Source organism: Garra rufa, chromosome 22 (assembly GCF_049309525.1).
Source record: "Garra rufa chromosome 22, GarRuf1.0, whole genome shotgun sequence".
In the NCBI taxonomy this organism is placed as follows: domain Eukaryota; kingdom Metazoa; phylum Chordata; class Actinopteri; order Cypriniformes; family Cyprinidae; genus Garra; species Garra rufa.
In genome coordinates, this window is record NC_133382.1 from 31,362,255 (window position 1) to 31,382,655 (window position 20,401).

Consider the following 20,401-nt stretch of genomic DNA (forward strand, 5'->3'; position numbering starts at 1 on the left):
GAACATGATCTTTACTTAATTTCCTAATGATTTTTGGCATAAAAGAAAAATCAATAAATTTGACCCATACAATGTATTTTTGGCTATTGCTACAAATATACTCCAGCGACATAAGACTGTTTTTGTGGTCCAGGGTCACATATATGCGCCACTGGCCTGCATATGCAGTGTATTAGATCTGACAGTTTAAAAAGTGAGAGAAAACAGCAGGATGATACAGTATCTTCATTCAGTCCAAGCTAGTCTGCAGCATTTTTTGCTTACTCCAAATGGACTGAAATCAGAAGAGACTTAATGGTGTATTCACTATATTCAGTTTGTGAGGCCAAAAGTTAATCTTGCCAAAGACATTTATCATATGGGTACACAACACAGGGCCATTTAATGACGTCAGTTAAAGGATTAGGTCACTTCCAGAATACAAATTTCCTGATTATTTACTCACCCCATATGTCATCCAAGACGTCTTTCTTTCTTCAGTCGAAAAGAAAAGAAGGTTTCTGAGGAAAACATTCCAAGATTTTTTTTTTTTCTATATAGAGGACTTCAGTGAGGATCAATTATTTCTCGGCTGGGATCATGTAAAATCCTTTGAAGCTGCATTGAAACTGCAATTTGGACCTTCAACCTGTTGATCCTGTTTAAAGTCCACTATTTGGAGAAAAATCCTGGAATGTTTTTCTCAAAAACCTCAATTTCTTTAAGGCTGAAGAAAGAAAGACATGAACATCTTGGATGACATAGGGGTAAGTAAATTATCAGGAAACTTTTATTTTGGAAGTGAACCAATCCTTTAATTTCAAATTAATGTTTTAAATCTACTAGTGTAACTAGTGTAACTAGTGTAATTGAAAAGTTGATTAAGAGTGAAGAATGGTGACCAGTTATATTATCTAAAAACACAAACTTAAACCAAAATACACATTTTAAAAGAGTAGTTCACTTCCAGAACGAAAATTTACAGATAGTGTACTCAGCCCCTTGTCATCCAAGATCTCTTCAGTTGTAAAGGAATTATGTTCTTTGAGGAAAACATTTCAGGATTTCTAATAGACTTCTATGGTGCCCCAGAGTAAATGCAGCTTCAAAGGGTTCTAAACGATCCCAGACAAGGAAGAAGGATCTTATCTTAACGATCGGTTTTTTTCTAAACATTTAAAATGTATATACTTTTTAACCCTTAAATGCTTGTCTTGTCTAGCTCTGCGTGAACTCTATGTATTCCAGTTTATGACAGTCATGACATCTTATTTTTTCCTCCAACTTCAGAATCGTCCTACATCACTGCAGAAGTACCGACCCAGTGTTTACAAACTGAACATGCAAAGAAGGTCAAAGGCCTTTTACAAAAAAAAGGTAAAACAGCGATGTAGGGTGATTTTAAAGTTGGAGGAGAAAATAAGGTGTCATGACTGTCATGAACCGGAATACACGGAGTTCATGCAGAGCTAGAAAAGACAAGTGTTTGAGGTTAAAAAGTATATAAATTGTAAATGTTTTTAGAAAATAACGCTAGATAAGACCCTTCTTCCTTGTCTGGGATCGTTTAGAGGCCTTTAAAGCTGCATTTACTCGGGGGCACCATAGAAGTCCATTATATGGATAGAAATTCTGAACTTTTTTCCTCAAAAAACATAATTTCTTTACGACTGAAGAAAGAAAGACATGAACATCTTGGATGTCAAGGGGGTGAGTACATAATCTGTAAATTTTTGTTCTGGAATTGAACTACTCCTTCAACCTAAAATCCTGATACTAATGATGTCCATTTGTCAACAACCTTCTCACATTTTGTGTGATTGGTTTTCCTTAGTTTTGGTTTTCTGAAACACAAATAAAAGTATTCAGAACAAGGAATACTAGTGTGCAAATATGTGTATTATTGCAGTTGTTTAGTTTGTGTAATGTTGTGTCTGTCCTGCAGATGGCGCGCCACTGAGTGAGCTGTCCTGGTCATCCTCTCTGGCTGTGGTGGCTGTGTCTTTCTCTGGACTCTTTACCTTCATATTCCTCATGCTGGCTTGCCTGTGCTGTAAACGAGGTGATATTGGATTTAAGGTAAGACCTTGAAATTTCAATCACTTTTAAAAGTAGTGGCTCATAAATTACATAAGACTGCCATGGTTTACAGGGCACAAACTTTGAGCCAACTCAGCACAATTCAGTTCCAATCAGAACACACATAATACAATACATAAAATACACCATATCAGGCCTCGGGCCCATGAAATAAGCAGACAATCCAAATCTTCACAGTATCTTTGTTGTGTTTTCCAGTCAGAGACTTTATTGTTTTAATGTAGAATCTTATTTTGTATGCTTTTATTAATTTTTACTACTTCCTGTATTTTTTATTTCTTGTTTTATATATATATATATATATATATATATATATATATATATATATATATATATATATATATATACAGTCAAACCCAAAATTATTCATTCCCCTGGCAAATTCTGACTTAAAGTTACTTTTATTCAACCAGCAAGATTTTGTTTGACTGGAAATGACACAGGCTTCTCCCAAAAGATAATAAGACGATGTACAAGAGGCATCATTGTGGAAAAAATATTTCTCAGCTTTTATTTACATTTGAACAAAAAGTGGCATGTCTAAAATTATTCATACCCTTCTCAATAATCAATAGAAAAGCCTTTATTGGCTATTACAGCTATCAAACGCTTCCTAATTGCTGACCAGCTTTTTGCATGTCTCCACTGGTATTTTTGCCCATTCATCTTTAGCGATGAGCTCCAACTCTTTCAGGTTGGAGGGTCACCTTGCCATCACCCTGATCTTTAGCTTATTACTATCTTTAGCTTTAACTAGATGGTGTTCTTAAGGTTGAAGGCTTCTCCTTTTTTACGCCAAATGAAGGCTACGTCATTGTGGCCAAACAATTCAATTTTAGTTTCATCTGACCAAAAAACAGAAGACCAGAAGTCTTCTTCTTTGTCCAGATGAGAGGCCAAGCGGGCTTTTGTGTGCCTTATCTGGAGAAGTAGTGTCCTTCTTGGTCTGCGTCTGTGGAGCCCAGCGGTGTGCAGTGTCCGGTGGACTATCTGCCTTGTGATGTTGCCCCCAGCAGAGCCCAGATTCATCAGGATGGCCTTGGTGGTAATCCTTGGATTCTCTTTTATCTCTCTCACTATCCTCCTGGCCAGCACAGGTGTCACTTTTGGCTTCCGACCACGTCCTCTGAGATTTTTCATAGTGCGAAACATCTTGTATTTTTTTAATAGTACTTGGCACTGTAGCCAATGGAACTTCAAAACAGATAGATGTGATCTAATAGCCCTTTACTGACTTGTGAGCAGCCACAATGCGCAGCCGCAGGTCCTCGGCTCCTTTGTCTTAGCCATGACTGTCTACAAACCAACTGCAGAGAGCTTCTGTTTTTCACCTGTTGAGTTGATTAAAACAGCTGTTCCCAGTAAATCAGGGTAATTAGGATGCTTTAGACCAGCTTGGACTATTTGGAATGGTATAGAACTTTGGATTTTCCCATAGACTGTGACAGTTTGCAAAGGGTATGAATAATTTTGGACATGCCACTTTTTGTTCAAATGTAAATAAAAGCTGAAAAATGTATATATTTTTTTTCCAAAATGATGCCTCATCTTATTATACATCGTCTCATTATCTTTTGGGAGAAGCCTGTGTCATTTCCGGTCAAAAAAAAACTTGCTGGTTGAATAAAAGTAACTTTAAGTCAGAATTTGCCAGGGGTATGAATGATTTCGGGCTTGACTGTATATATATATATATATATATATATATATATATATATATATATATATATGTAAATACAATATTTATAGATTTATTCTGTTTATTGTGTAGTCATAAGATAATAAAAAACTATGTATTTTCATAATATCTAATGCTTGTTTGTTTCTCAATGATAAAATGATAAAACAAGATCATCCTATTTTATACTGTAAATGTTCTTTCTCTTACCACCGTCTATGAATATGCAAAGCATAATGTGCATTAATAATGTAATGCTTTGCCAGAAGCAAAGATTTAGTATAGTTTACTGTACTTTACTACTCTAAAAAAGTAAACAAATAGGCATAAAATATTGATGAGTTGAAATTATGTCAGGAGAAAGAGAGCATACAGTGATATGCATGATATTCAGCAGTCATTATTCAAAAAAACAGCAATTAGAATCAAGTGTAAGTCTGCTGATATAAATTCCACATCTCTTCAGATTGAATCACTATTTGACATTCAAAGCTTGTTAGTTGGGTGAGATTTTAATCACACTTGCCAGTCAGCAATGAATAACCACAAAAACATCTCTCTATTGCAACTTGTTGGCCTGTTGCCGTCCTGCAGTTCTGAATGAATTTGTAAAGTCTGAAAAGAATGATTCATGAATCACTTCAGAGTCTGTTTCAGATCTGTAGGAATGCTTTGATCAACTACTTGAAAAGTAGCACAACACATGCACACATGCATTCTGTTCAGCTGCGCGTCCTCTTGCCCTTTTGAGGTTAGAGTGCCAGAGTTTCAGAAAAAAGCAATTCCTTCAGTGCAAACCACTTAGTCCTGTCTCATAAGGTTAAAGGAACAATCGCCTCCCCGTAGACGTGTTTTTGTAGTGAACAGCGGAGGCCTTCAAACGGCATACGGCTATAGATCTCGGCGCGCACTGTGCATTTTTCAGCAGCAACTTTAAAGTGGGTCAAGGCACAGGAGAAATGAGACCCGTGTGAGTGTGTGTGAGAACGGAGGATGACTCTTTCATGCTTCTGAGCACCTGGTCTCCAGTAAAGGCCAAATATTTGTAATTACAATCCCTCAGTGGAACTACAGCTCAGCATTTAAACATCAGCTGCTGAAAAGAGACTCTTCCTCTTCCCTCCGTCTCTCTGCATCTATTATCTAACACGTTTTCTGTCTATTTAACACTTTTACGTTCTTGTACACAAGTTGGGAGTCTGACAAGCTTGAGGGTAATTGATTCATTCATTCCCTTTTAGCATTCTCAAAACCTCACACACACTTACACAACCGTGAGTGCTGAGAAACGTCTATGTTAGTTTGAGGTGCAACTGTAATACAATGATTAACAGCGTGTTTTATGCTAATATGTTGAGTGCTGTATATGCACAGTCAATAATGAACACTCATTAAGTGTTGGCGAATAAATTAGTGTTACTGCGAACTTTATCGGAAACTGCAACAACCCTGTGTATAAACCTCGTCATTTGTTTGATTAAAACACAGTAAAAACTGTAGTATTATAAGATATTATTATAAGTTTAACTGTTTTCTATTTCTATATGTAATTTATTCCTGTGATACAAAGCTAATTTTCAGCAGCCATTATTCCAGTCGTTTTTGACACTAAATAAAAAATAAATGATATTGCAGCTTTTTATCTCACAATTCTGAAAAGAAGTCAGAATTACAAGATACAAGATTGCATTTCTGACTTTTTTCTCACAAATGCGAGTTTGTATCTCACAATTCTGACTTTTTCCTCAGAATTGTGATATAAACTGGCCATTTCTAGTCATAAAGTTCTTTTGAGGGGGAAAAAAAGAATAATATGTGTTATTGCATGTTATTGAATACATAATTGCCAGATATAAACTCACAATTCTGACTTTTTTAATTAGAATTGCATGATGCAAATTTTTTTCCTCAGAATTGTGAGATATAAACTCACAATTCAGACTTTTTTCTCACAATTCTGAGAAAAAAATCTGAATTGTGATTTTGTATCATGCAGTTGTGCTGCTTAATGTTTTTGTGGAACAATTTTTCAATTCTCTGATGAATAGAAATTTTCAAAAGAACAGCATTTATTTAAAATAGAAATGTTTTGCAACATTATAAATGTCTTTACTGTCACTTTTGATCAATTTAATGTATCTTTGCTGAAGTAAACTATTAATTGCTTCAAAAAAAAGGATGCCAAACATTTGAAAAGTAAACATTGTAACAGTAGTAAACAATATTGGGGGTAACACGAGTTACATAATCAAATTACTTTTTTTCAACTAACTCGTAAAGTAACTCATTACTTTTTAATTTACAAGAAAATATATGAGCTACTTTATCAAATAAGTAACACCAATTACTTTGTTTTCCCATTTATTGACTGACAGCTCTACTCTCCCCATGTTGAGAGAATTGCAGAGGCATTGTGTGCGCTGTGTAACATGATCGTTATTGTAGTTCTAGACTAACTTTGAACATGCGTTTACTCATCTCACTTGCACAAAAATTTTTTCAGTTTTCCTCAAAATAAATAAAAACAGTAAATTGCAAACTCAGAATAAGACGGAAACCTTTATCCCTATCCTTTATGTATTTAATCCCATTTTATTACCCATTGCTGACCTTCAATGATCCAATTCAACCATACCAATAAGCAAAAAAAGTGTTGAACTTCCTTCCACTGCATCCTATTTCTTCAAGCAATCCAGAATGGATTGCTGAACCCTCTACATTACAGCCGTGAATTTACATTTCCTTCAGCCTGAGGCTTATTCATTTTACTTTTTGGTGTGAAGGGGCTTTTACATTTGCCAAAAATAGAACTTTTTTATATTAAACAAGCAAGCCCTGCCCAGAGTAACACATTACTTTCCATAAAAAGTAACTAATAAAATTAGTTACTTTTCTAGAAAGTGATGCAGTATTGTAATGCACTGTTGGTAAATATGCAGACATGCAAAATCTAACCTCTCCAAATGATTGCACACGGATACAGGCATACATGTGAGCGTGCTCATTTGTGCCGATGGCTAGAGCAAAGGGCCTGTCATGCACATGTGAGAAAGAATGAGCGCGAGGAAGGAAGGATGAAGAAAAAAGAGTGATGTCATAGGCACAGAATGTGAAAGCCTTTCCCTGTTAGATTTTTTTTTTGCTTCAGCCACACATTTTTGTGGAAGCGTCTCCACTATTCTTAATCACTGGTCGTCCACACTCTCAAGGGAAGAACACAGGAACTGCCCCTCCCTGCATTCTCTCTCTCTCTGCCTCTCTCAAGTCCAGGATCTATTTGCTTTTTATTTATATGTTTTCTTGAGAGTTGTCATGATGTATACTCAAGACCTGGGTTCTCTGGTCGCGCAGCAGCATGGACCACTTCCTAATGTTCTGTCTGGTGAGGGATCTGTCTGGGGTCATGTGGGCACCTCACAGGTGCTGTGCGAAGAGCCCAGCGGTGCAGGTTCCCGGGGCGGAAGGGAAGAGTTAAAGATTCAGCGCAACTTGTTAGATGTAACACGTGTGCATTAAAGGGCAGGTAAGATGGGAAATTAATCAAATCTTTGGACTCAAGAACTTACAGTGCTTTCTTAAGAAAGTAGTTTTAATTGAATAGTAGTGTGTATGCTATATGTTAGTAAATGTGTTTGTGAATCATTTAACTTTCTTTAATTAAAAGTGTAACTCGCCTTATAATAGTGCATATACTGTAGGCTGAGTGATATGAACCGTGGAAATCTGAAAATGTTTTAAATGCAGTATTGTAGGAATCGTGCATTGTTCCTTGATGTTGGCGCTCAAAGAATGCAGTATATAAGGCAGATTGGGGCTAGTTGTCACACTGGGAAGCTATCATAGAGACTATGAGTCAAAAGTCGCAATTACGCAAATGCTGGTTTTCAAATATATATTTTTATTGTCTTCTAAAATTATATTTTGTGTCATTGTGGATTTTAATTGGGCCAAATCGTCATGCATTTTATATTACAATTTTACACATATGTGACCCTGGACCACAAAATCAGTCATGAGGGACATTATTTTGATAAATTGAGATATATACAATAGCTGAAAGCTGAATAAATAAGCTTTCTGTTAATGGTTTGTTAGGATAGGGATACAACTATTTGAAAATCAAGAATCTGCAAAAAAATCTAAATATTGAGTAAATCGCCTTGAAAATTGTCCAAATGAAGTTTTAGCAATGCATATTACTAATCAAAAATGTAGTTTTGATATATTTACAGTAGGAAATTTACAAAATATGCTAATGGAATATGATCTTTACTTAATATACTAATGATTTTTGACATAAAAGAAAAATTTATAATTTTGACCCATATCATTTTTATTGGCTATTGCTACAAATATACCTGAGCTACTTATGATTAGTTTTGTGGTCCAGGGTCACATATTTTATGCAATTTTCATATAATTACTGTAGTCTGCCGTCTAAATTCTTGCTGTTTTATAATTTTTTTTGAGTTCAAAAATGTCATACTGTTTAAAATATTGTTGATTGACAGTTTAGTAGCAGGTTCTCATTGTGACAACAAATATTCACACTTTTTTAAAGATAGAGAAAGATTTTAGTGTAGGTCTTTGCTGAGTTTTTATCAGCTATTTCCAAAAATGACTTCATCAAAGGTTATTGCAAAATCCATTGTTTTTGGGTGGATGTGTTGGCTTGTCCAAAAAAAAAAAAAAAAAAAAAATCCCTAAACACTAAATAAATTTTTGATAGCCTATTCTTGGAAACAGCAGTACTAGTACTTGCTTAAACCAGATGTTTCTTCATCAGAGGATATAACAGCGCAAACTAGATGTTGCTGATTATTAGCCTGATGTGATAAAAAATGCAGTGCTGGCGGGAATGTTTATCCTGTGACTTAAGCTTAGCAATGTGGTTTCAGGCGACAAATTATTACAATCCTTTAGTTCGGATCACAGCGTGCCCTGTTGGAGATCCTAGCACTATCTCTTCGGTAGCGCTGCTGTGCGCTGGGTAGATCAGGAGCCGGGTCATATGGCATCCGTGTGGGGCGTGTGAAGATGCGGATGTTAGGGCCTCTAGGGAAACTTATGTGTTTGTGTATATATGTCTGTTAGCTTGCGCTTTTAAGTGTGTGTGTGTGACCCCTCTAGGTCAGTGTTTTCCATTTCTCCGACCCTGTATCTCCGCACCCGAGTTCACAGAAAATTTGCTTGCATCTGGAGGAGCATTTCCGATTTCCAGATGCTGCCAAGTCTTGTCTTTTCTTAGCACTGTCTCATCTCTCTTTGTAGTTTCACCATATCCGTGTGGGGAAGAAAAGCATATTGGGACAAGACGTACAAGTTTAAAGCTCTCGAGATTAAACGGATGGCTCATTATTTGATGTGATTATGGCGACATGCTGTTTAATGGACTGTTTTAATAAATTGCCATTTGTTCCAGTAAGCATTAAATGTTCTTTTTTGATTCATTGTATTAAAGTAATCAAGATAAACGCTCCTCAACTAAAATAGTCACTGATGTCTCTTTTCAGTTTAAAGATCTGCTGGTTTATTCTTGTACATTAAGCCCCAAAACACACACACACACACACACACACACACTGGTTTACATGTTTTATGGGGACATTCCATAGGCGTAATGGTTTTTATACTGTACAAACCGTATTTTCTATCGCCCTAACCCTACCCTACACCTAAACCTAGCCCTCACAGGAGATTGTGCAAACTTTTACTTCCTCAAAAAAACTCATTGTGCATAATTTATAAGCCTGTTTCCTCATGGGGACCTGAGAAATGTCCCCACAAGGTCAAAATTTACTGGTATTCCTATCCTTGTGGGGACATTTGGTCCCCACAACGTGATGAATACCAGACCACACACACACACACACACACACACACATACAAACAAAGAGTCCTTGAATCCTTCCCACAAAGATGGAATTGAGCTAAGCAACATAATATGACTATTGGGATCTCTTTTAAAAACAAAACATGAGGAAAAGAGTATTTTTTCTTTTGATGGGACAGTGTTCTTATTTTGAATTGAATTGATTTGAATTGAAATTTGAATTGATGTCAAAAACAGGATCTAGAATTACAATTCGAATTTGAATTAAAGGAAGCAGAATTGCAATTCAATACAAATTCAAAGAAATTCATATACATAAGTGAAGTGTTTAACAATGAAGCTTTACAATATATATCAGATATGATTTCATTACATATTCTATAAATGATATTAGTTTGAACTACTTGTACAGATTACATTGTGTCATTGGATTACTTTGAAATGAAAATAACATTTTGAACAAAACTAATCAAACATTGAGGGAGTAATTTATTTCAAGAATTTGATCATTATCTATATGTTGGAACAAAATGTATGCAGGGTTGAGGAGTGACTAGTTATGTGTAATGAAATTATGCTATTAAATTACAAAAGTAATGTAATTGTATGTGAGATTCAACACATTCTTTCTGTTGTATGACTGTGTGGAATGTCTTTGAATTGCCATGAATTTAATTCCACTTCCTGTCATTCCAACTCCAATTCAAATTCAACTTCCTGTGGGGCGGAGTCAATTCAATTCAAATTCCAACTCATGAATTGAATGGCGGCCAATTCTGAAATTCTGAATTGTGCACAAGCCTGCATGGAACATCCATATGATGTTCTTGTAATAGAAAATATCCCTATTTTAGAATATTGTACATAACTAATTCAATAAATCTTGGGAGAAATTTTTTTTGACCATTATTCTCAGAATATCCTTTAATCATTAGAAGGATCCACTAACAGGGAATGTTCTAGAACAGGGGTTTTCAAACCTGTCCTGGAGCCTCCCCTGCCCTGCACATTTTGCTTGTCTCTCTCATCTAATACACCTGATTCAAATCATCAGCTCATTAGTAGAGACTGCAAGACCTGAATTGGGTGTGCCTAATAAGGGAGACATACAAAATGTGCAGGGCAGGGGAGGCTCCAGGACAGGTTTGAAAACCCCTGTTCTAGAACATTTGATTTAAAGTAGTAGAATAGAATGTTCATGGAATAGAACATTAACAAAACCAAGAAGAAACATTTATAACGTTTTCATAACTTAAAGGGATATTTCACCCAAAAAATAAAAATTCTGTCATTAATTACTCACCCTACGTACTCAACTGACATGTTTTATGGCCCAGAGAGGTAGTAAGGACACTTGTAAAATAATCCATGTGGCATAAGTGGTTCAGCTTTCATTTTATGAAGCTATCAAAATACTTTTTGCGCATAATGAAAACAAAATAACTTTATTCAGGGAAAAGCAGAAATTGTTGAATTAAGTTATTATTCAAAAAAGAGCAGGAAATGTTGAATTGAGTCATTATTTTAGTTTTCTTTGTGCATAAAAAGTATTTTCATAGCTTCATAAAATTACAGTTGAACCACTGATGTCACATGGACTATTTTAACAATGTCCTTACTACCTTTTCGGGCCTTGAAATGTGGTAGTTACATTGCTATCTATGCAGGGTCAGAAAGATCTTGGATTTCATCAAAAATATCTTAATTTGTGTGATGAACATAACATGAGCAAAGCTCTTACAGGTTTGGAACGACATGAGGATGAGTAATTAATGACAGAATTTTTTGCTTTGGAAACTATCCCCTTAATGGGAATGTTTGTAAAAGTCATTCACCCATTCATCCACTCAAGTCGAGAGTTATACTGCTATGCTACTGTAACCTCTGACCTTTGTGTTTTTCATTGCTACCATAGGAATTTGAGAATGCAGAGGGAGAGGAATATCCAGCGGACATGTCCACGCCGGCATCTCCTGCATCACACACCGGTCCTGACGTCTACATCCTGCCTCTCACCGAGGTCTCGCTGCCCGTGGCCAAGCAACCTGGCCGATCAGGTGGGTCATCGTCACACCGCATCTGTGAAAATTGCTATATGAGCTGGACCAGATGTGATAGCACTTAAGAAAGTGCGAGGCTGTTTAGGATTTCCTCCCAGTCCTGAATCCGCTCTGACCTCACTTATGCAACTCCCATACGAGTTTCACATTCTCTGGACTGGGTTTTTTTTTTTTTCCAGAGGATATTGTTAATGTGTTCAGTCCCGCTTCCAACCCACAAGCTCTCCAGTGTAAAATCCAGAAGAGACCAACGCCCTGCTGCTGCCTCCAGTCTTCTCTCCTGGGGCGGACACTCTCCCACAACCCTGCCTTGCTCTGGACCTTCAGAACTCAGGCCATCTGCTCCATGTCGATGGCTATCAGTGTTGTGCAAAGTTCACAATTAAACAATTGAAACTTCAATGAATTTAAGGGATACTTCCACTTCCAAATTTGAAATCTGTCATTAATTACTCACCCTCATGTCGTTCCAAACCTGTAAGACCTTTGGTCATCTTCAGAACACAAATTAAGATATTTTTGATGAAATTCAAAAGCTTTCTGACCCTGCATAGACAGCTACGCAACTACCACGTTCAATGACTTTATTTGTTATTTTAGTTGCGTTGCTGTCTATGCTGGGTCAGAAACCTCTCGGATTTCATCAAAAATATCTTAATTTGTGTTCTGAGGATGAACGAAGGTCTTACAGGTTTGAAGCGACCTGAGGGTGAGAAATTAATGACAGAATTTTCATCTTTGGATGAATTATCCCTTTAATTGAATTGGCTGCACCCTGCTGGAAGCTAAATTGGAATTTGAATGGGAATGATGGGATGAGGAATTTAATAGATTTTAACATTTAGTTACATAAATATGATGAAAAAGAATAGTTGAATTTATAAAAATTACCTAGTTCAAAAGTTTACATACGCTTGATTCTTATTACTGTGTTGTTACCTGAATTATCCATAGCTGTGTTTTTTTTGTTTAGTGATAGTTGTTCATGAATCCCTTTGTTTGTCTTGAACAGTTAAACTGCCTGCTGTTCTTCAGAAAAATCCTTCAGGTCCCACAAATTCTTTGGTTTTTCAGTATTTTTGTGTATTTGAACCCTTTCCAACAATGACTGTATGATTTTGAGATCCATCTTTTCACACTCATATGCAACTATTACAGAAGGTTCAAACATTCACCAATGCTCCAGAATGAAAAACCATGCATTAAGAGCCAGGGGTGAAAACTTTTGAACAGAATGGAGATGTGTACATTTTTCTTATTTTGCCTAAATATCATATTTTTTCATTAAGTACTTCCCTTCAGAGGCTAAGAAGTTACATGGTTCCAGGAAGACAAAATAAGTTAAATTTACCCTGATCTTTAAATTCTAAACGTTTTCACTCCTCTGTTGTCCTCTGTGTGTTATTCAGGTCAGTACTAAGTAAACAGTAACATGCATTGTGTATGATCCCTCTTATTTTGGTAAAATAATTAACATTTGACAGATTCTGTAAGTTTCTCTGTGAACCAGACTTCCAAACTAAAAGGCTTTTTAAATGTGCTTTTTCACTTAGAAATTTTGATTATATGAATCTTCACTCTTTGAGTTCCATTCAGTTCAGTTTCACATTAGTATTCAACTCGGAGAATAACAGGAGCTTTGGCTCTCCATATTGCCTTCAACCATTCTTTCTTTGTCTCTCTGGACTGTAATCTATGGGTTGCCCTGAGACCACAAGGCTGGTGGGAACAAACACATTGAAGAGAAACAGACTTCCCCTCTCTTTTTTTACATTTCTGCGATTTGCGTGCGCTTCAAGGGTGCAAATTTCCTTGTTTTTCAGTACAAACATCCTTACAGATTAAGACTTGTTTACACAGAATATTTTACTAATTAAGTTTATTTTTCTTACCCCACTAGCAAATTGTCTTGCAATGCAAACGATTTTTCACTCCAACATTTTTCCGGCTTTCTCTCTCTTATTCCATCTCGATCAGCACAACATCTGCCTGTTGCATAATGCCGCCTCAGCCAGCCTACATAAATGTGCTTTGGAATCTGAGGAATCTGGGAGACAATGTGTACAGTCCGTAGATACTTAGTCTCTCTCTTCCCCACGACAACTCACTTCATTATAGCCTGACAAGCCTTAATGTGATGCGATTAGTAAAGGCCAGAGGTTAAGAGGTTGTGGTTTTCTAGATTCAGCTTACAGAACTCTCACACAACTCTCACGCTGTGGCATTTCATTAATGCGATAAGTAAATAATAGATGTAGTATTTTACCACCTGATGGATGATAACGCTAATTCATCAATGTAAAAATCCCACTATGGTTTTCTTTACGCAAAAAAAGAATTTCATTTACAGCCCTGTTTTCTTAGGAGTGGCTGGAATGATGTCACTCCTTAAGGATGAGGTTGAGGTAAGATATACAAACCTCCTTCCAGGAAGTGCAGGTCTCACTCACCGTGACACAGATAGCATCTGTCTGTAATCAGACGTGTCTATCTTCTCCTGGGATGTCAGTTAGACAAATGAAGAAGCTAATTGTAGTGTTTATCATCCGATTTGAGATGTTTCAGCCAAAGAGTTTATGTATTGCACTCTGGTGTGCGGTATCCACCCGAACACAGCTGTGCTCATAAACACACCCTCATACACACACATCTGAGCAAGCGAATACTCTGAAGATCACATCACTTCATATGTAACTTGCACACTTCATTAAGCGACATCAGTGAAATATTATTCAAACTCATTTGCATTGCTGGGAAAAAATAAAGCAAGACGTGCACAGCAGCAGTAAACACATTTCACCGTGTTCGATAATGTATGATAATTGTATTTGGTTAGAGCGGAATGATTTCACTCCATTATTTTCCCAACGACTGCATTCCCAGCAGCCATCTGGCTAACGTGTCACTGTCACTGACCAACACCGCAGTAATGAGCAAACCAAGTAGTCAAAATACACATTGAGCACATTCTGATACGTGGTGTGATTTTTTGTTGGCATGTTGTTGTCATGCTATTGGCAGACCTTAATGTTTTTCTATTTAGCGCTGTTTTGTTTGTACTTGGCCATGTGCACACTTAAGTTTAAGTGACAGGTGCATTTAATATGGGAGTTAATCTCCTAAATTACTGTTTTTTGACTAAGTATGGTGACATAACAGCAATGTTTAGGTGTGTCATGGCTGTTATTAGGAAACATAAATGCCAACAGTCTGCTTTTTTGGCTAAACTAACACTAACCTGCTGGAAAATCCAGTTCACTGTGTTTTGGGAATGTGATAGCTGGCATGGATTTTCCAGCAGAGTAGAAATTGGAAGATGGATTGTCATCTGGAAATTGTTATTCAGTTTTGATTTGTAATGAAATTTTATTGTAAGCAATCAATGTTGTTATATTTTTGAAAGCGAATTTGTAAAGAACTGGACTGACATAAGAATAGCAAAATTTGGCTTCTTTATCTGTAAACAAGAAACATATGCTAGCAGTTTGTGTTTTTTAAGGCAAACACTAACCTGCTGAAATATCTAGATTGAGCTGTGTTTTGGAACATCGTAGCAGGATTCTAGCCTCACTTCCATAAACTAATATGACAAGCTAATAGAGGGTTTGCATCTACTGAATGTCACGATTTGGTCAGTTACCCGGATAAGTGGGCATATTGGTTATACTCGGATGTAAACAACAGCATGGATTGTACGGTTAATGCACTACTGAATACGTTAGTTCTGCTAAATTTATCTAAACAATGGAAAAAACATGTGGAAGCTGCTAAATCATATAGAGAAGGACTTAGTAAGCAGTAAAGGGCACAATATATTGACAAACTAAAGTTAATAGATGGTAAAGATATGTACAAGTAGTATTAAGATATTAGCTGAATATTTCATCTGACTGGAAATGATAAGAACAAACATGAATGTTTCAAGATTCTTGTCTTGGAATTCCTGGTTCATTTTGGCCAACCACAAACGCCTTTGTTCCACAATTTTCTGCACTCCTCTCCTTGATTTGTCATAACTTTTGGCAGTCTATAGTACTCCAAATGTTTTTCCCAGTCCGACCGATTAGTACAGCCCAAAACATGACAATAATTGACTATTTTCAGCAGCAAAATACGGAAGTTCCATTCAGTTTAGTGGCAATGTTTACATTCAGTGCCACCAATATGGCAATTTTCATAGTCGAATCAGAATTTTCGAATCTTTCTATAGTCGACCGATAGTCGAATCATCTAGGCCTATGTGTGTGTGTGTGTGTGTGTGTGTGTGTGAATGGGTTGGGAGGGGCACGACACTATAGTCAGCAGGAGGGTAAAACAGTTTTTATTTTATTTTACACACTGCACACAGCAACAACTTTTAATAAAGCGACCAAAACTGCCTGCCAACTGACAGACGAACTTATTTAGGTTTAAATAAAAACACAGAACGCGTCTTTTAGTTCTAAAAACGCGAGGCGCACAGCACTGCCTTTTTTGCTAAGCAACGACCGAAACAGCTGTCCTGTCAGTCAAATCAAAGGATTATAGCGCGAACGCTCTAAAATCTTAGTTTTTTGCTGTTAAGTAAACTGTCATATTAGCAGAAACCCTAAATAATACAGCTCCTGGTTACCCACGATAGACACCAAAGGTTTCTCCTCCATTTCTTGCAGTCTCCGGACTTTTTAAGCGACGGTAAACTTTCGCCATCACAACAGAAGGCCCGCCTCTCCATTCATTCGATTGGACAATGGAAAAGAACGCGAATGACGTTGGGCGTTTTTCCGCTCAGAGTTGATTTTTTTTTTCAACTTCAGGCGCTCAGAGCGCTCCTGCAAAAACGCGAGGCGCGGGGGGCGCATAAACAGAGCGCAGAACGCTCACTGCCAACAGAAAACCATTCAAAAGAGGCGCCTCCAATTGCAAAAACGCGTTCGGTGTGATCGCCGCCTAATCCCTGCCGTCAAGATGGTCCGCATCTCATCATGGATCAGGGCAAGTGAAAATTAAATCTGTCACAGGGGTGGTTAGATTTATTCACAAACACGTTAAAAATATTTATTGAACGCTTCTTTCTTTTCACTTTTGTTTTTACTGCATTATCATAATCAAAGGCTGTATATAACGTAATATAACCGTACAAAACCAGTAGTTCTGTGTGCAATTAGACATTGAGCACCCCCATATTGCCAAAATGGTATGATGCTCGTTTCACCCGCGAAGATTCGACTGTGAGATCGGTGGTCGAATCAGGCTCCGCATATCGATGCATCGAATCTTCGACTATTCGGGGACAGCCCTAGTCATTTGTAAAATATTATTTATTATACATACAGCCAAGCCCGAAATTATTCATACCCCTGGCAAATTCTGACTTAAAGTTACTTTTATTTAACCAGCAAGTTTTTTTTTTTGACGATGTTCAAGAGGCATAATTGTGGAAAACAATATTTCTCAGCTTTAATTTACATTTGAACGAAAAGTGGCATGTCCAAAATTATTAATACCCTTTGCAAACTGTCACAGTCTATGGGAAAATCCAAAGTTCTATACCATTCCAAATAGTCCTGGCTGTTCTAAAGCATCCTAATTACCCTGATTCACTGGGAACAGCTGTTTTAATCAACTAAACAGGTAAAAAACAGAAGCTCTCTGCTGTTAATTAATTACCCTCATGTTGTTGCAAACCAGAAAGATCAAACAAATGAAGCTTTCCGACCCTGCATAGACAGCAACACAACTACCACTTTCAGCATAAACTGACACGGTTGACTGAAGAGAAGAAATTGTTAAATAAAATTGTTGTTTTTTATTTCTTTGTGCACCATAACATTCTTGTCGCTTTATAAAATTAAGGTTGAGCCACTGATGTCACATGGACTATTTTATAAATGTCCTTACTACCTTTATAGGCCTTGTATGTGTCAGTTGCTGCTTGTGCTGCTAATGTTTGATATAAACATTGATTTATTTCAGAATTGAATTTCACACAGTAAAAACCAGGCAGTTTGTAACCATATCTTCAGTCTCTCCATATATTCTCTACTATTGTTTGCAATCCCACTGTAATGTAATATTTATTCTGATTTGTTCTTTCCTATCCCGCACCCACATCAAACATTTCTGATTAGCTTACCAGCCATTTGCTTTCCCAGTCCCAAGCTAGAAACCTCAGGAATAATAGCATTAGTGTTCCCATGCTCTCAGTGGTACCAAGCAGCACGGCCGGCATGACAAAGAGCCCGATTCTCCCCAGCGAGGGCTCTTTGAGAGGGGGCAGGCAGAATGAGCAACCTCTACAACACATGGGCGTAAAATATGGCTGCTGCATAAAAAGAGAACAGAGAGTGAGACAGTATGTCATACACACTGACAATAAACTGTCTGTTTGTGAGCACGATGAGATGAGGGAAAGAGAGAAAGGGACTGTTATGGCTTTTTGAGATGATTGAGATATGCACGGATCTGTCAGACGAGAGGTTGAATGGTACAGAAAATCACTCTGTGAATCCGTCCCTACTGCAGCAGTCTTCTCTGACTTCTGCTTTTCAGAAAAATGCCTTTCAAGCAGTCTGAAAGATCACTTGGAGATTTTGAACTCCTCAGACAGTCTCTTGAACTTGATTTTGTGCTCATGGGCGCCATTAGGGGGGGGCAAGGGGGGGCAGTTGCCCCCCCTGTGGTTAGTCATGGAATCCTCGACAGCCCCGCTGCAACTGCTTTAGCCAAGCTTAGGCTCGGTTGTAATTGGGAACTACGGTGCTATATAACCCTCAAACGAAAGCAAAGCAATTGAAGATCTGGCAAACTATCCAACGTGTTTTTGCAGCGTTGAGCAATGTAGCCAATCACAGACATATCTGTTGTTTCCGAACAATTAGAAACACTTGTCAGAATTCACTCACTGCTGAAAGCGCCTGACCGTTTTGTGCGCTCGTGAATCATCTTATGAGGGTAGACGCGATGTAAATAAAATATTAATTGTGTAGTTTAGAGAGCTTTATTAATTATAACGGAATTTTGTGAGATCTCTATGAACTTTTAGTGATAATAAGGGGAGCGTGCTTTGCACTTTCCAGGCTATAATCCATTTAGAATTTGTATGAAACTTTCGTTTTTCGGCACATGCAAGCTGATATGTTTTGGGAGTGACATTTGCATATTTACGCTGGGTTTATTCTCGAAATAACGGTGAAGCAATAGACGGGATAAAAATATATTTTCCCCTTCTCCCAAAACAACTTACTGTTTCAGCTATAAAATAGTTCAGTTTTGTATGTAATGGCAAAATGTTTATATTTCGTTTCGTTTTTTATTTAGCTAATTTAGAAAAACGCTTGGAACATTTTTTTATTCGTTAAATATATATATATATATTTACCGACCAGGGCCCAGCGGAAGACTGATCATAGTCTGTTTGATCAGTTTGCCTTCTCAAATCATCACGACTTGCCTTAAATGAAATCTATAGATATAAAACAGTTCAAGTATAAAACAATGGTAGTTTAAACGTTACAGATAAATGTGCGCTATATGCACATAGTTTGTGCAGAAAGTGGAAGCTAAAGCTTGCAGGACATCGAGGCACCAGCGCATCTCACTTGCATTTTTTTCATTGGAAGCAATTTAAAATTATCCGTCATTTTTGCTCACAAAGTACGAGTAATACATCGAAAAAAACGTTACAGCGTTTTTATAAAATAAAGAAAACAAAAATTATGTGCTTTCTGCCGTCTGGTTCTTGAACAGGAGTGCTTAACAAAATGAAGCTAAATGCATGCCTCACAGACATAATAAATACATTTATAGAAAGCTTTAAATTATTACTTAACGAAATAAAACAAATCAAAAGCACAAACTCTTTCATGTAATCCGTAAAGATGAATTTCTCTCTAAAGGCGCGTCCAAAAAGGAGATTGCGACACTGACTCAGAATACACAAATTAATTAATAAATAATTCATTTATGTCCTTACTCTTTCCTCGACACATTCATTGTTATTTATTTTTGCCGGTGCTTGGGGCGAGTTTTAGCCTATTGTGTGCGCTTGAACGCGGATTCAGCTGCGCTAAAGCACACTAAACGGTGTCTGAGTCAGTCTCAAAAGTGAAAGCGAAAGTGAAGTTTCGTGTTGTTTCCACCAGCGCGGCATTTTTTTTCTTCACCATAATTGATGGATGTCTAAATTATGAAAATAAGGAGAAGCCTAAAACAGGCCCGATGCCGGCCCGGGTCTGAACTATGACGTGAAAATTGGCCCGAAGGCGTAGGCCTGGGGTGTAAAAAAAAGTCAGGGCCCATCGGCCGGGCTGAAGTGCAGCGCTTTAATTGACTGCTTTGATGTGCTGCAATACCGTAGGGCACTGTTTTAATGCTTACATCTGATTTTTTTTTCTTGCCCCCCCTGACTCAAGAGTCAAATGTCGCCCATGTTTGTGCTGTTTAACATCACTCTTGTTCAGAGGATTGCTCACTGCTTTTTGGAGAGGATATTTGGAGGATGACTTTCTTGTTGGAGGAAATCTTGACGAAACTTCACTTAATGCACTTGCAGTGTTCAATTGTGCACTAAGGGTGTGTTGGAACAGTTGAAAATGTTGTTTAATTTGTGCTTATTTGTCAGCATTATTCAAAATGGTTTTTATAGATTGATTTTTTGTTTGTTTGTTTAATCAAATTAACTGATCAGTATTTTTTCTTGTATTAGATGCAAATTTTTTTTTCTAATTTTTAATTTCAAATTATATGTTTGCATAACAAATTAATTGAAAT

The 20,401-nt window shown here is 37.1% G+C and overlaps 1 protein-coding gene across 3 annotated transcripts in view; it reads left to right on the forward strand.

Moving 5' to 3' along the window:
- The window catches only part of aatkb (apoptosis-associated tyrosine kinase b), a 72,736-nt gene that overhangs the window by 37,545 nt on the left and 14,790 nt on the right, over positions 1–20,401 (forward strand). The window contains exons 2-3 of one of the 3 annotated variants that reach the window (XM_073827780.1): positions 1,925–2,058; positions 11,506–11,647. In XM_073827780.1, the coding sequence (XP_073683881.1) occupies positions 1,925–2,058; positions 11,506–11,647 (276 nt within the window). Of the gene's footprint in view, positions 1–1,924; positions 2,059–7,075; positions 7,281–11,505; positions 11,648–20,067; positions 20,204–20,401 lie in introns of those variants that run through there. The other 2 variants (XM_073827781.1, XM_073827782.1) reach the window with 2 other exon arrangements.